This window comes from Idiotropiscis lumnitzeri, chromosome 3, assembly GCF_059441095.1.
Source record: "Idiotropiscis lumnitzeri isolate Australia: NSW breed Sydney's pygmy pipehorse chromosome 3, RoL_Ilum_1.0, whole genome shotgun sequence".
NCBI classification, from domain to species: Eukaryota; Metazoa; Chordata; class Actinopteri; order Syngnathiformes; family Syngnathidae; genus Idiotropiscis; species Idiotropiscis lumnitzeri.
Genome location: NC_142393.1, coordinates 9,300,188 through 9,315,267, shown reverse-complemented (window position 1 = coordinate 9,315,267; position 15,080 = coordinate 9,300,188). Strand labels below are relative to the sequence as shown.

The 15,080-nt window shown below is 42.6% G+C and overlaps 1 protein-coding gene across 5 annotated transcripts in view; it reads left to right on the top strand.

Moving 5' to 3' along the window:
- The window catches only part of LOC148339789 (IQ motif and SEC7 domain-containing protein 1-like), a 95,077-nt gene that overhangs the window by 52,997 nt on the left and 27,000 nt on the right, over positions 1-15,080 (top strand). Inside the window, exon 1 of one of the 5 annotated variants that reach the window (XM_088289530.1) lies at positions 719-1,206. The exons of 3 other annotated variants lie outside the window; for them this stretch is intronic. In XM_088289530.1, the coding sequence (XP_088145656.1) occupies positions 1,130-1,206 (77 nt within the window). In that variant the 5' untranslated portion in view covers positions 719-1,129. Of the gene's footprint in view, positions 1-718; positions 1,207-4,420; positions 4,890-15,080 lie in introns of those variants that run through there. One more of the 5 variants, XM_088289529.1, reaches the window with a different exon arrangement.

Genomic DNA, 15,080 nt, shown 5'->3' with positions numbered 1-15,080 from the left:
TTGTGACACAGAAGCTCCGTCTATATTTTGAGAAGGGCTGATTCGGTGCCAGGGGGGTGCAGAAAAGAGTCACGTGGTGAGCTGTTGACAGATCTAACCACAATTAGCATGTTAATATGTACATATGCGTGTTTATTTGCATTTTGTGAATTGATGATGAAGGTCTACATGTTTACGTAACTACGCATCGTTCTCATTGTTTGCTTTCGACCCAACTGGGGGCTGAATATTGATGAGAGGTCCGTACGTGTCTCCAGTATTCATTTTATTTTCTGAATCACTCCGCTGTTGTGCCTCCCGAGCAAATCCATTCATTGTGAATACACTTCACAGAGGATGCCTGCTCGACACATGCATGAACGCATGCGGTCATACAACGCTGCCCCGCCCATCCGATAAGTCAGCCAATCACATGCGTTCCAGCTCTGCTTCCTTTTGAAGCTTCACTAGTACGCTAGTGTTGCCCGGCAACCACAATCGGCACATTTCTGGGAGGTCCTGCGCGGATGGCAGTGCCTGTGTGAGGGAGACTGATAGAGCAAGAGCGAGAGGATGACGAGAAACGAGGAAAAGGGGTTGAGAATTTGGCTGGACAAGACAGAAGAGTGGAAAGTTTGAGCGTGACTGGGAACGGCAAGATTCTGTCTCCTCGCCCGGCCGTTCCTCCACATTCCGGTACCTGTGCCGGCTGGAGCTGTAACCATGAGGTCTCAGAGGATCCTGGGCTGACGCACTGTGTGGAGCCACCGTCACAGAGGACAAGCGGACTGACCTGGATCGCTGCTAAACACAGCCATCACAGCGAATACTGGGCTTCTTTTAGGGCCCGGAACCTAATCGGGACTTCTTGGTTCAGATAAGTCCAAAAGGGAGTTCTCAGTCCGCCTGCTGCTTATGTTGACAAAGACGGCGGGTCCAGAAGTGGCGTGGTTGTTCCTGGCAGGTTGAAGCTGTTCCGGCTGTCATCCAGAAGCTGTGGTTGCGCTCCAGGAGCAGGATGAATCCGATTTCCACGCTGTGAATTTGCTGGCTGAAGAATTGAGCAAGGTCGTGTTTATTTGCTGCCATGTTGTCGTTTAATGTCGTTGGATTCCGCCAGTACGCTGCCGCTTGATCGTCTGAGCCCAGGATGTGGAAGTTTAAAGCGTTTTGCCTGGATTACTGGCATGTGCTGTGCCTGCATCCTCACAACAACTTTTATAAAAGGTAGGTTTGAAGAAAACCACAGCGGTGTTCAAAGATACTTCTTCAAGTCTGTCTGATCGCTTTGGAGGCGGTCTTTACTTTGGTCAATTGCGAGCTGGTTGAATTATTTTTTTTATTCACCAGAGAAACGTTGGACTTGTCAATCAGCCATTTTGTTGGCTTTGTAATCGCTTGTTTATGTCTGTTCGGAGGCTAGATTCATTCATCTCATTCCCACTGGGAATCTGCTCCGTTCACCTCTCACCTCCTGCATAATCTATGCCTCATTTAGTAGCCAGTCCATTTTCAGGATTTCACCACATTTTCTACCCTGTCCTTAGATTAGATTTTAGACCTTTTTGGTGACACTTGAAACTGCAAAGTGGAAAAGGAGAGCATGGAAACTCTGGAACATTCTCACACATGTCCTGTTCTTTGATTACCCGATACGAGATTATTTTAACCACTGTTCTGTGTGTGTTTTTGTGCGTGCACGCACACACGCAGGGCAAGTTCTAAGTTTATCAAAAAAGGTTTGCTATTGCCCTGTCATGCTGTATAAATTACACACCCCACCCCCCCTGCTGTTGTGTTGGGACCATAAAGAAGCCCACATGTCATTTCCAGCCTGTAATGACAAAGGCCTCAGATGCTCCTTTTACCTAGCAATCAAACTCCCGATGCTGAAAACTGAAATGCAGCTGAGACAATTAATGCCATGCCAATCAATTTCTTGTCAGTCCTAATGAAGCTTTGTCTCCACCCGGTGCCTCATTTTGCTACACACTGGTCAAAAAAAGAATATTAATGATTAATATATATATATATATAATATATATTATTATTAATTATTTTGTGTTGACAATGTAGCCAGTTTTGTATTTGTATTTATTTTATTTGCCCAGTTTGATGTCTGGATCAAAAAGCTTGAAAGAAGCACTTCTTATATGAGTATATGTTCACACATGAATACATCAAGTCTCATTAATACTACATCACGGATTTAGCAGGCAGCATCTTTGAATGAAGGCAGAGGGTATTCCCCCAGCTATAAATGCATTCTCAAAAGCAGCCATTAAAGCCTCATATTGGACTTTAGTTGAACTGGCACAGGAGGCGGGCACCGGGTATTCACATTGGCCTCATAGTGCCATGGATGAGGTTTTGAATCCACGCCACAGATAGGCTTAGGGATAGGTGGAGGTTATGGTAAAAAAAAATCCTTTTAAAAAATGGACAAATCCAAATATGAAATAACAAAAAAAAAATAAAATCTGTGAACATGCAAAACCTCAAGTGCTGAACAAAGAATATGCAGGGCTTGACTGTGCTTTTTAATTGTAATCTCACCAATTACCACTAGATGGCAGGTATGTCTTAGTTGTGCTTATACTGCCTAATACAACAACGCGAGTAGGCCGAATATGTTTATGCGTATTTGAAATGATACACCGCACAAAAAGTACCTCAATAATCATAAACATTTTGAGTGTGTTTATTTTTGTGGAAAATGTACTATGAGTGCACATTAGTTTCGCTAGTTTTGTACTGTCCTTGAATGGTAATTTTGATGCAGACGAGCCCTTTACAAATAGAAGCATTTTATTTGAAACAGAACTTTTGTCATAGATCTGATTATGAAGTGTGTAGTCCTATTAGTGCTTCATTAATGGCCCCTTCCTGCATTTAAATTGCCCATCCCTGGTCTACGGACATTGTGGCTTCCTCCCACATTCCAAAAAATAATGCATGTTAGGTTAAATGAAGACTCTCAATTGTCCTTAGGTGTGAATGTGAGTGTGAATGATTGTCTACATGTGCCCTGCTCTTGCCCAAGTCATCTTGAGCTCACCAGCAACCCTAATGAGGATAAGCATATCAAAAATGGATGGATAGCACTGGGGCCATCCATCCTCTCAGGTGGGAGTTGTTGCAGTGTGGTCAGCATTCAGCATTTTCTCCTTTTGTGCCTTCCGCTATGCTTCAATGAAATTACGTCCTTGCAACAAACATGGCTATTTGTTGGCTGTTTTTTCTTCTTTTTTCGCACATTCGGTCATACTGATTGTTAAGAGTAGTATATTAAATTGTCGATTCTTCTAATTTGTTAGATTATAGATTGACCTAAACTCATTGAATGTTAGTTTTTAAATCCCTCTTAAGTTTAGCCAGGTTGTACTTCAACTGTTAACTGATTGATAGCATTTGTTCTGTGCATGAACCTTGACTTGATGATGCCGATGATGATTTTGCCCCCTGAACACTGGAGTCAACATTCAGAGTATCTATACCAAGGATGTTTGCAGGTTGTGGTTATATCATTGAGGGAATGTTTGATATAAAAATCTTAAAGGGGAAGTCAACCCCCCCAAAATATTTGTAATTAAACATTCTATGCGATTTAACTAGTCTGGCATTCTGGTTAATATTTTGTTTGAGGATTATGAGTCAAAAATTCTATCCATTTTTAGCTATCTCAGAGGTCAGCCATTTTGTCACTTCAATTCTTGTCCACTGAAAATGGCATCATTGTTCCTCAGAGCTTAGGTAACAACCAATCACAGCTCACCTGTTTTCTGGAGCTGAGTCATAATTGGTCGTTAGCTGAGCCTTGAACAACTGTCATGTCATTTTCAGTCGATAGACGTGACAAAATGGCCGCCCCCTGAGATGGACAAAAGCGGGTGGATTTTGCTGCTTAACTCATATTCCACCAATGCAATATTAATCAGAATGCCCTATTTGGACTAGTCTTATAAATATAATATATCTCGTGATTGCCTGGTCATCTGCTAAGGGTGCACTCCGCCCAGTTCCCTGTGGATATGTGGTCAAGAGACTGGACAGACAGATGTACTTCAAGATGTCTATTCACAGCTGCGTAGGGCTGACGTGTCTGTGATTCAGTGCTATTTTTCCCTCATGCTCCCAAAAAAAAAAAAAACATCCGCGTGCCCGAATTCATCGGACTCTTCCGATCATGTGGGTGTAACTCATTACATCTCTCAACTCGAATGCACGTCGTCATATTAAATCCAAGCATGTTTTGTTTCGATAAAATTAATATTATTACTCAAAACAGCCTCTCCCAGATGCTGAACTGGGCTTCACCCCCCCCCCGAGTGCTGTGTGATTGTTGGACACAAGCCCAACTATTACTAGGACCATTTCGCTATCTTTTCTCTGGTTTAAACTAACAGCAAAGACCCTGCCCATGACCGTCAGGGAACATACACGGGCGCGGCGCATGAAGAGAAGTTGTTCTGCACAGGCTTAAAAAGGAACAAAAAAGAAGCTGAGTTGCACAGAGCTGGAAAAAAAAAAAGTTGTGGGTGGAGAGCTTTTGTTCCGAAGAGGAATCGTTTGTCTTCTGCTATACATACTGGGCCTTTCCCTTACTTGGTCATCCGGCATCGGCTGGTAAGGGCAGCAACTTGGAAGTGGGGCTGCAGCTTTGAGACTTTAAGCAAAGATGGACTAAATCCCTCTGCGGGATTTTGGATGGAAAGTGAAGGATGAGGGCTGCAATTTGCGGTGCAAGGGAGTGAACCCAGACTGTATTTCCGCTGGTCAATTCTTTGGGAGGCAGTTTTTCGAAACGCTGGGCCATGCACATTTTTTTCGGGCATGTCTGAGGTCTCCAGTGATGTCACGACCGTGTGGAATGCGATGTGGAAGTACTGCATTTCCAGCCGAACGATAAGGTAGGAGAGCGCATGTGGCGTATGTCGTGTGGACGCTGTGCGTCATGAGTGCCGGTTGTTTTCGGACTGACCACAGCAGTCTGGACAGATATTTCTGAAGTGACAGATCAAATAACACATCCTGTGCATCACACATTTTGCTTTCCTATGCGGAAATAGATTATTAGTTTATAAAGACAAAGAGGAACGTTTTCTTGATCTTTTGACAGTTTACTTATGATGGGTAAATGAAGCTTCAAATCTGCTGCATGAACCAGTTGTAGTATTTTTGGATTCCAGTAGATGGCACTCTCAGTTCAACATTGTGCTGAAAGCGCACTGACTTGTCATTTTTAAACCCTTTATTTAAAGCAACAGTGCCATCTAGAGGACTCAAAAATACAACAACTGGTTCATGAAGCAAATTTGAAGCTTCATTTTCCCATCACTACAGTTTACCTAATCAAAGACATCAAGAAACTGAAAATGAGACTAAAGTCTTTTTTTTTTTTATTTATTCACCTTGAACCTTGTTTGACATAGCATGGATGTCCTCTGATTGAACATAATCCCCGATAATACACGATTATTCCAAATGTGTGTCCAATTTATCTACTGTAACATTTAAGTACAATGTCTTGGTTGTTTTTCTGCTACTTTAAAATTTCTTCTCATTTAATGAGTCTGCAGGGAATTTGAACATGCTCGTCTTAGTTGTTTGGGATAATCTGCTTTTGACCTCATTGTTTTTGCTCACACCGTATATCAAGGGGAAATTAAATTCCAGCAAACAGTTTTTTAGTGTTACACAATAATCCAGCAGCGATAATGAGACACTGTACCATGAGGTAGAGGTCATTGTTCTTAATTTCCCATATAAGGTGGGCGTGGTTCAAAGTGGTGACCGATGAGGGCCATGATTTTGCGATCATGAACTCTCTGGATCTTGAAGCCTTACAGAACAATAAAAAAAAAAATCATGCACGTACCTGTTTACGTTTCCACCGTATTTCCACCAATCTCCACGTTCACTGTGACCCACAGAATTGTGGGTAGTGTATTGCTATAAAATGATACGAGAATTTTGCCAAGGGTATCTAACAAAAGGGTGAAAAAAAATATTACGCACATTTTCATGCTACCGAATGAGTTATATTTGATATATATCCGATTGTGTAAGCGCAATTTGCAAAATATGAGCCAATGTTACTTTTGACCCAGACACGACTCCATAGAAACCGTCTTACATTTGATACGTGTCTTATTCTAGTGTGTCAGCAAGCATTACTTATTTATTATGTGAATCTCGACCCGGCGACACCGCCACTGCCACCTTATCCCGCGGTGAGCATTTCAAGGGACAGAGAAGTAAAGCAGCATGTTAAGTAAAGTCTCTTGTGAAGGGCCCGGAATGCTAAACGGACCTGTCAGCACTGGGTAAAAGGCTTACAAGACGGACCTCCAGGGACATTAATACTGAGGAGTAGTTGATCAACAAGCGCAGGCGGCGAGGTTGTTGATCTTTTGCTTTGTGGCTCTGACTCGAACCGACTTTTTAGGGAACTAGGGAGCGGGGTGGGGGGTTATGAAGAGGAACTACTTGTAATGGAAAGGCAGTGATCCGCCAAAGCGAGCCTCCAGTTCCACTGTGGTGAGTGAAAAATACTCTCCGCGGCGGAAAAGATTTGACATGTCTCGGCTGGAAGCCGTTCCCCGGTCAGAAATGTCAGCGTGATTGTGACGCGAAGCGGCCGAGATGGCGGTTCGTGAGTTGAGTTTACGTTGCGCTTGTGGAACTGGTGTGGATTCCGATTTATTGGAATGTTTCTGTCGAATTATAGTGTTTATGTGTTGAGGAAACCACTGTGGTTTGAAAAGCCACCCTTGGTATCAAGAGAGGAACATTTGTTACTTTAATACTTTCATGCATGTATTTATCTGGTGGAAAGTAAGTCTACACTGAGAATCCGCTTGCGGTATCTGTTCGCGTCCTTTCATTCTGCATGTTTTATTTTTCAGGCAATAGTTGTATCATTAAGTTTACCCAAGCATAACTATTACATAGCAATTGGGTCTAAACCAATAGAGCTAAGTGGCATTACTTATTCTTTTTGTTCTTTTTTTTTTTATGCTGATAAGTGGTAATGACCATGTTTGGCCAGCTTGTAAACCAAAAGTCAGTCTCCAACTACTACAGGCTTACTTTCCTCACGATCCCTAATGTGGTATCTACATGGTTCTCGCTGGATTTGACAGCGTTTGAAATGCTAATCATCGGAGGATGCCCTTGTGTTTATTTCAATGCTCAAGAATGGTGCCCCCTAGAGATTACTTTTAATGTTGCGTTCGATTATGGTGGGGAAGTCCAAGCACACCACCAGTGGTCCTCGCTTCAGTGGCACCCTGTGCGAGGAGGACCCACGTCGCCTAGTAAAGCCATTTCATATTGTAATTTTGTCAATTGAATTTTGGCCCGTGACGTACCGTCCAATGCAGCTGCGCGTATTGCACATGCCGAAAATCACCACAGCAAACCGCGTTATGTAAATGAGTGGCAAAAATGGCCACTCGCATGTCCAAATATTCTGTGTTTTTGATGTTGGTCTTTGTGGTGGTGTCGGGGCCGTTAACATGTGACGAGGAACACAGTGGGAATCTCAAGCCAAAGCCTCTTTTTTTTGTGTCTCTTTGGGTTCTCATTTGACTTTTAATGGCACTACTGTTATTCCCTTGCATCTCCTCACGGCGCCTGCCTGCAGAATAATGAGGGTGTGTGCTGCATTAACTTATGTAATGGTGAGCAAGGGGAGGAGAGGGATAAGGGGGTTCGTGAGTTGGTGGTGGGGGGATTACAGAAGGGAGGAGCGGGAGAAGAGTGATGAGCTCATGCTGCTGCACTGCAGCTCTTATATGTGCAATGCTGCCCCCTGTGGTCGTGTTGCCACAATGCACCGCCTTACACACTGATTAATGAATATTTTACACACGGCTGCGCTTTTTCCAACTCACTCTGTGGCTGTGTGTGCGTGGGTCAGGATGGTGTATTACTCTTTCAACCTCGAGGTCCTTCCGGCGAGACCTTCATCATCTTGTGATGATGTAGTAGAATATAACGATACAATTTTGTTGTGTCATGCATGTATTATCAGCTGCATGATGGAGAATCACAGTAAGCAGCAGCATGTCTGTGATAATATGGATGTTCAATTAGGTTTGTAAAAAGTCTGATGGTAAGAAATCACTGCGTGGTGGAGGAGGTTGGTCAACAGTGACAAACTTCAATGCTTATTCAGATGGTGCTTATTGCAGTGTCTGCGCGTGTGTGCTTGGCTGTATCCGCACATCCCTATCGTTTTATGCTTTGAATTTTTTAGATTTTTTTTTTGCCTCTTTTTGACCAGCCGTTGCTGTTGCCTTGACAACTGGCCTCGAAGGTCTGTGCACGTGCATGCAATTGTGATAAATCCCACTTTCAACATAGGCTGGGCCGTCCACAGAGATGCACCTAATGCCTGCATGGCTCGGCTGTCCTCCATCTGGAATTGATTTTGTTATTATGTCATTCACCAAGGTTTTTCGTCTAAGTACTCCTGATTATTTTTTTTCCCTTGGGCCACACTTATCGCTTGGCCACAGAGGATGAATCAGTCCACACTGTATTTATGACAAGTTGTGTATTTTTAAACTGATCCAAATTAAGAGCCATTCAAAGCTGAAATTGTTTTTCAGTGATAGGAGAGCTCACACGCCTCATCCGGATTCAAACATGTCTACCTGCTGTTTAATGAGAGAAGCTGTCCCTGGCCAGTGGTAATCCTTTGTTTCCTGCTGTTATTAAACAATAACCTCCCCACTGCTTCTCTGCTTTACATGAACCTGTTTGCACACCCCTCTTGAATTTTTTTTTTTGATCTTGGTCTTAAGTGCTGCATGGACTGCACACCAGCGCCATCTGTTGGCGGATTCCGGGCTGAGAAGAGCCTCAAAGTGTAAAAAAATCCTCCTGAGCTTGCCTTTTGGTTGACGTCCGATGTTAATGTGCTTCGCACCGCGGGAACAATCTGCCTTTTTTGTAAAAGAGATTTGAAAGTTAGTCGTCAGACTTGTCTTAACTGCTAATGGCCACCCACTCGATCAATCGATTTCAAGGTTTACACCGTGAAGAAGTCAAGGGCAGAGAGCTAGGAAATTAAACAGCCACATAAATGTTCAAGACTCTGAGAAAAGACAAATTGAGGCAGATAGGGGGGTGCTGAGGCACTCCTGCCGCCATCTCAGAACCATTTTAGAGATTCGACGTTCAAATCATGATTCTGATATAACGTCATTACACCGAGAGCGACCTTGTTTTAAATGTGTATTTATGCTCACTCGCAGAAAGTGGCTCTTGAAAATGCGGCAGCTTGTTTAGTATCTGATAGGAATCTGCTATTAACCTCAGGCACGTTTCTTCTAGCGCGGCTGACCGGACCCAACTGGTCGGAGCTGGTCAATAAATGGCTTTAGTATGAAAGGCCCCCCACATTATTTTATTAGCGTTGTTCAGCTTTGATGTTATCTGACTACATCGAGTTGTTTTTCCATCTGTGTTACTGTTCTGGTTCTGGTCAAGAGCTCAGATTTCTCCCCCTTGGCACCATGTGTCCTGAAGAGCGTGGAAAAATAACACACACACTTCCCAATTGTTGACCTTGCAGAGCTGCTGCTGCTGCTGCATGCAGGCTCCGTGTGGACGTGTCCAACGCTGAAGCACATAAATCAAGGCAGCAGCTGAATAAATGAGCAGGAAGCTTCAAAGAATGGAAATGAAGCTAGGAGAGACACAGCTGAGCCACAATGAGGAGTGAGAGCTCTGTATGAGGGGTTGTTTTGGGGGGGGGTTGTTGAGGGGGGTACTCCTCTTTTCATTGACGTTTAGGAGAATGTGCTGATTAGAGCAGTACAAAGCAGTCAAACACTGCTGCTTGCCGGTGGTGCACAGTGTGGATGTTGCTCTCCTGTAACAACGGTCACCTTGTGCTAGTCTCGGACTGGTGGCTATTTGTCATCACGGCCCTGATCAGGTTGCACCAACGTATGGTTCAACCAGGAGACAGCTGAGCGGAGGTAGGTGGCGTGTGTTTCCAGGGAGGGGTTGGGGGGGGGGGGTTCTGAAGCAGTACATTGCTTTTGTCTGACTGCATGCATACACGGCAAGTTCATTACTTTATAACAAGATAATAACACTGTAATAAGTACACGCTAATAAGCATTTGTGAATAGTGAAGTGGTCATTTGTTTCTGACATGAAAAATCAATTGCATATAATTTGTAAATACCTTATTATAAATTCTTACACTACCACAACTCATTTGGAATCAATATTGCATGCTGAACTCGTTCTACAGGAGCCAACGCCAACTCGCGTTTTTTTTGGGTGCCATTCAGTTCCTACTGCACAACCTCACATGGTGATGTGAAGAAACCACTGCGCCATTCGTATGACAAAAAGATTTACAACGCCAATAATGTAAAAACACGCAACAGTAAAGTAGAGACAGCATTAAAACAGGAAGCTGGTGCAGCTTGCACAAGGCTAATCCATTATCTCATAGGACGAAATGTGTCTTAACATGTAAAACGCAACACGTTTATGCACAATTACAAGATCAATTGGTACGTTATCTCTCAGCTCTTCTAAACAGATTTTTCTCCGCACTTTCCGACTGATTGTTCTCCCCCTGCGAAGCATCCTGTTGACATATTTCCAGTGAAAACTGTAAGATGATGACCACAGGTCTGTTTGTGCCAATTGTTTACCGAAATCTTGGTCCAACTGGACCCGCTCTCATTAGAGAGGCAGTCGTTAAAGCCAATTAGTTGTAAAAAGCGTCAGACTGGCGTGCCATGCATGCATGCACGCATGGCACGCCCTCCCCTTTGGCTCATCTCTCTTCCGTGTTGACATTACATTCAACTCGGTTCTGATTTTTGTTTGGTGATCGCAACATGTTGGTTAGGCGGGTTGCACCAAAAACAAGTCTTGGAACGTTACTTACAGCATACTGCTAACTTTTTTTCCGCTGCTAAATGCAAACCTGAACCTCTGAACGATCTCGTGAGCATTCTGCAAGGACAAATAGTTCTTCCTGTCAGGAAGATGTAAATGGGTTGCTGACTCACTAAGTTCCCTGTGAGCTGGCTGGTGCAACATGTACTCGATGAGTAGTGGTCGATTTTAATGCGTAAAAAAAACGTTTTAGGAAGACAATCAACCTTATCTGGAGGGATGTAGTAAATCTAGAAATCTTGAATTGCTTACTGTAACTCTTTAGTGGGCCTCAAGCTTGAATTGTTCTCACCAAGCCGTCTTTGTTTTAGGCACGTTTTATTGACCAGGGCTAAAATGCAGACATTTATCATGTCCCGGCAATTACCACTAAGCTAAAAAAAAATATTATTGTACATTTCTGGGAAAAAAAAAAGTCCCACTACTAAATCAAACTATTGACAAGAAAGCAATTTAATAAAAGTGTAACTTTAACAAATTTGGGGAAAACAGATTTAAGGCAAACGGATTTTCATAGCGCCACAGCTGTTTATTCGTTTGGTTAAGTTCAATGACGGAATAACGCAGATATTCTTCACCTTCGAGTTGTCCCATTTTGTGAGAAAAGTCCTGTCCGATATTTCCACATCTGATCCATATTTAATCATGGAACTCCGAGTGAGATGAACCAATTCATTTCTTGCGCCACTAATATGTTGTTAATCTTTGTTGAAATGGATCTTGAAATACAGTTTTAATACAATAAGCACATTCCCCGAGGAACTATCTTGTGGGCTGAGAGAGGACGGACGCTCTAATAAGTAACTGAAGGCTCTACGGATCGATGGCGCGGCAGAGGCCAGGACCGTATTTGCGGTCAATAATGTAGAAAGCTTTGCTGGACAAAGTCGAGTGTTGCACTACATTTGAAGCCCATTGCTCTTTAATGAGAACAATTGGCCCATTCCAGCGCAGGTCATTTTTGTGTGCCGGAGACGTCCAATCAGCTTTGGGGAATTAAAGACATCGTCATAGAAGTTGATTCTGTCAATCCATGGCTTCAAGTTTCCTTGTTTTCACCTGCCATGCCAGCCGCTAATAAAATAAAATAATCAAGTTGCCGTGTGAGCCGTCACCAGCAGGCTTATATTCAGAAAAGGGAGTCCCCCCCCCCTCCTCACATCCTTCCTCGTTGCATATGTTGAAATCTAAGAGTTGCTGACTTGCACCCACCAGGTTTTGTGGAAATGTGGAATGAATGGAACTTGCACACTCAGGGTATCTCATCTGTCTGGAATAATGTGAGTGAATCCGTTTCTCAGCGCTCAACTCGTGACCTGCACAAAAAAGGAAGAGTTCCTCCTTTTCCTGCTTTGTTCCTGTTCAAGAAGGTGGAGTGGGATAAGTGCGTTATCTTTCTGATTTTGCGCGACAAGAAATGAAAAGAACTCTTGACACTTCTTTCTGCTTCTTTTTGGTATTTCTCAACTCTGCCCTTCACTTGGGATGATTTTGTCTGGAACCGTTTGAAGCCTTAGCACTGCGCAGGTTCCCACTTGAGCACGACACAAAAGTGTTCAGGGGTCTAACACATTTGCAAGGCCTCCTTATATCTCCTGAGAATGGCACCTTGCATATCGACAAATTTATAATAAATCAATCTCCCAACTATGCCTTTTGTGAGCTCATAAACAAGATAGCTGCGAATCATAAATAATTTCCTCGTTAATTTAGCTTCCTTTGTAAAGGTGCCGTCAACTGCGGCTTTCAATGAATATTTCAATACAGCTGATTAAGTTTCTATTGCAGCAGTCTACAGTAAACGTAAACTGATCTTCCGTTTGCTTTTTTTTTTTTTTGCCAGTGATGATGTGAAATAAATCCTGACAGGAGAAAATGACACTGCAGACATATAATTGTATCCGAGCAGGGAACACAACGGAAACATTGAATTCACAGTTGTTTATTTGGCACGTACACAGGTTACAGAGTAATACACTTTTTAAATATTTTAGTCATTTTATCAGCTGTAAATTAAAAAAGAAAAAAAAAAGCTTCCATTGCTGTCCTGTGCTCTTTTAATGGCTAAATGTTGTCTGGTTAGCTAAAACTGCGACTAGCATCATTGGTAATAGTGGAAGCTGCCGTTAGCTTTTTATAACGTCTTCCCATCCCATACAGTTTTTCGAAGCAAATTAAATAACAATGAATTCCCGAATGTTCTTCAATATGAGATTTGGTGGCAATCACGTTGACAATTTACAACTTTGATTTTCCTTCTCCAGCCCCTCCAAATTAGCGCTTCTTTTTTATACTGACTGATTTCATTCCTGTCAGCTTAATGAGGTCGTTTGTATATTATTCATGGTGTGCTTTCATTTTTTTTTTTTTTTTTAGAGGAGCAGAAACTGAAGGCAAAATTTCTTAATGATGCTTGAATCACACAGCGACAGGCCAAGAATGATGACTGCCATTTGTGCATTCTGACCAGATAGTAAATCTGACATATTGTCAGTTCTCCCCCGGTGAACGTGTTCTACCTGATTGAGGACTAAAGAGACGTGATGGCGCAGTTGTGAGAAAGACTGCCTTTATTTGCTGTGCCAACACAAATAATGACTTCTGCCAGTATGGACAACCGAGCCAGGAGGTTCTCCTCGGGCTTATTAGACTTAGTGTTTCCCTTGTGGTTGTCTGATGCCTCAAAAGCAGCGGTGGGCTTGCCAGGAAAAGAAGCAAGACTGAAGGAAAAGTTGATCGAAGGAAAACTTGTAGTGCTTGGGGGAAGGTCGCATCTAGCAAGGCTACAAATTCGTCATTGGCCGACATGCAGTTTAGAATGTTCCATGTCAATATCATGTGCACGTCTTGCATTTGTGCTGCAGTCAGCACTCAACACTTTCTCAGACTTGGCTGCTAATGGAATCTTGTGAGGGATTTTGCACTGAATGAGCAGCAACAACACATTTCACATCTTCTGCTGTTTATCTGATCCTCGTTGCAGCAGTTGGTGAATGCAATTTGATTGGAACAGCAATTATTCTCCTTGTAAGCCTTCCAGTCAATGTACTCATTGATGTCACTTAGCTCGTGACTGAATTGATTGCATAACCAAACGGTTACACACTCTCGCACACAAAAGAAAGTGTAATTTCTGCAGGAACATATTGTAAAGCTGTGTGACTATTTCTGACTGGGATTCTGCTGTGACTAGAAATCACTTTAGCGGGGCGAACGGACAAGATTGGCTTCATTTTAGTCATTTGGGGAAATATATGAGGGTTGATTGGTCACCACGGAGCTATTACTTTTGGGAAGCAGATTGTGTTTTTTTTGTTTTTTTTTTATTTGTAGAACTGTGAATCTATCATGATATTTTCTTATTTTCTACATAGTGCATATTGCTATCCTTTTATGTTGACTTGCGTTTCTGCATTTGTAAGTGTCCATGACTGCGTGTGCACTTTAAAAAAGACCTCATTGCGCGTGATAGGAAAATGAGGCTTCAAGGTGATTCATGAACCAGCTGTTATGTTTATTGAGCCCACTAGATGGCATTATTGTTTCAAGATTGGGATCCGCCTTTCTTTAAACAAATAGTGGCATCTAGAGGAGTCCGAAAATAGAACAACTGTCTCATGAAGCAAATTTGAAGCTTCATTTTCCTTTCACTGCTCATTGCAGTTTGGATTGGACATGATTGGTTGATTTTTCGTTTTTTTTTCTTTGGACTGATTGGTGCATAAAATGGTGAGTCACTAGTCTGCCATGTCACAGAGTACAACGTCAGTAACGGTATTACCGTAGTTCAAAAAGTAAGTATCGGTATATGTAAGAAAATCATTTGAATGATCCGATGACGCTCTTTACATTTAAAAGGAGCATTATCAGAGTAAAGAGTTTTGTCTGGAAGTGAATTGGCCTTTCAGCAACTTCTCCAGATTTGCATATATTGGAAGTAGAAGTAATAGTTTAACCTGTAAACCACTGGTCCCAGGGCAAATCGACCGAAAGACAGAGCAATTCTGCCCTACAAGATTACAAAATGAAACCTATGGGTCCCCAGTATCCCTTTTTGAGCTCGGAGCCAAAGCGGAGTGTTGTAACTGAAATAGACTCCTTAACGAAAGTGAGGAAACGGTCAATAAGAGCAGTGGTTCCCTCTATTTGAGTGTGTTGGAATG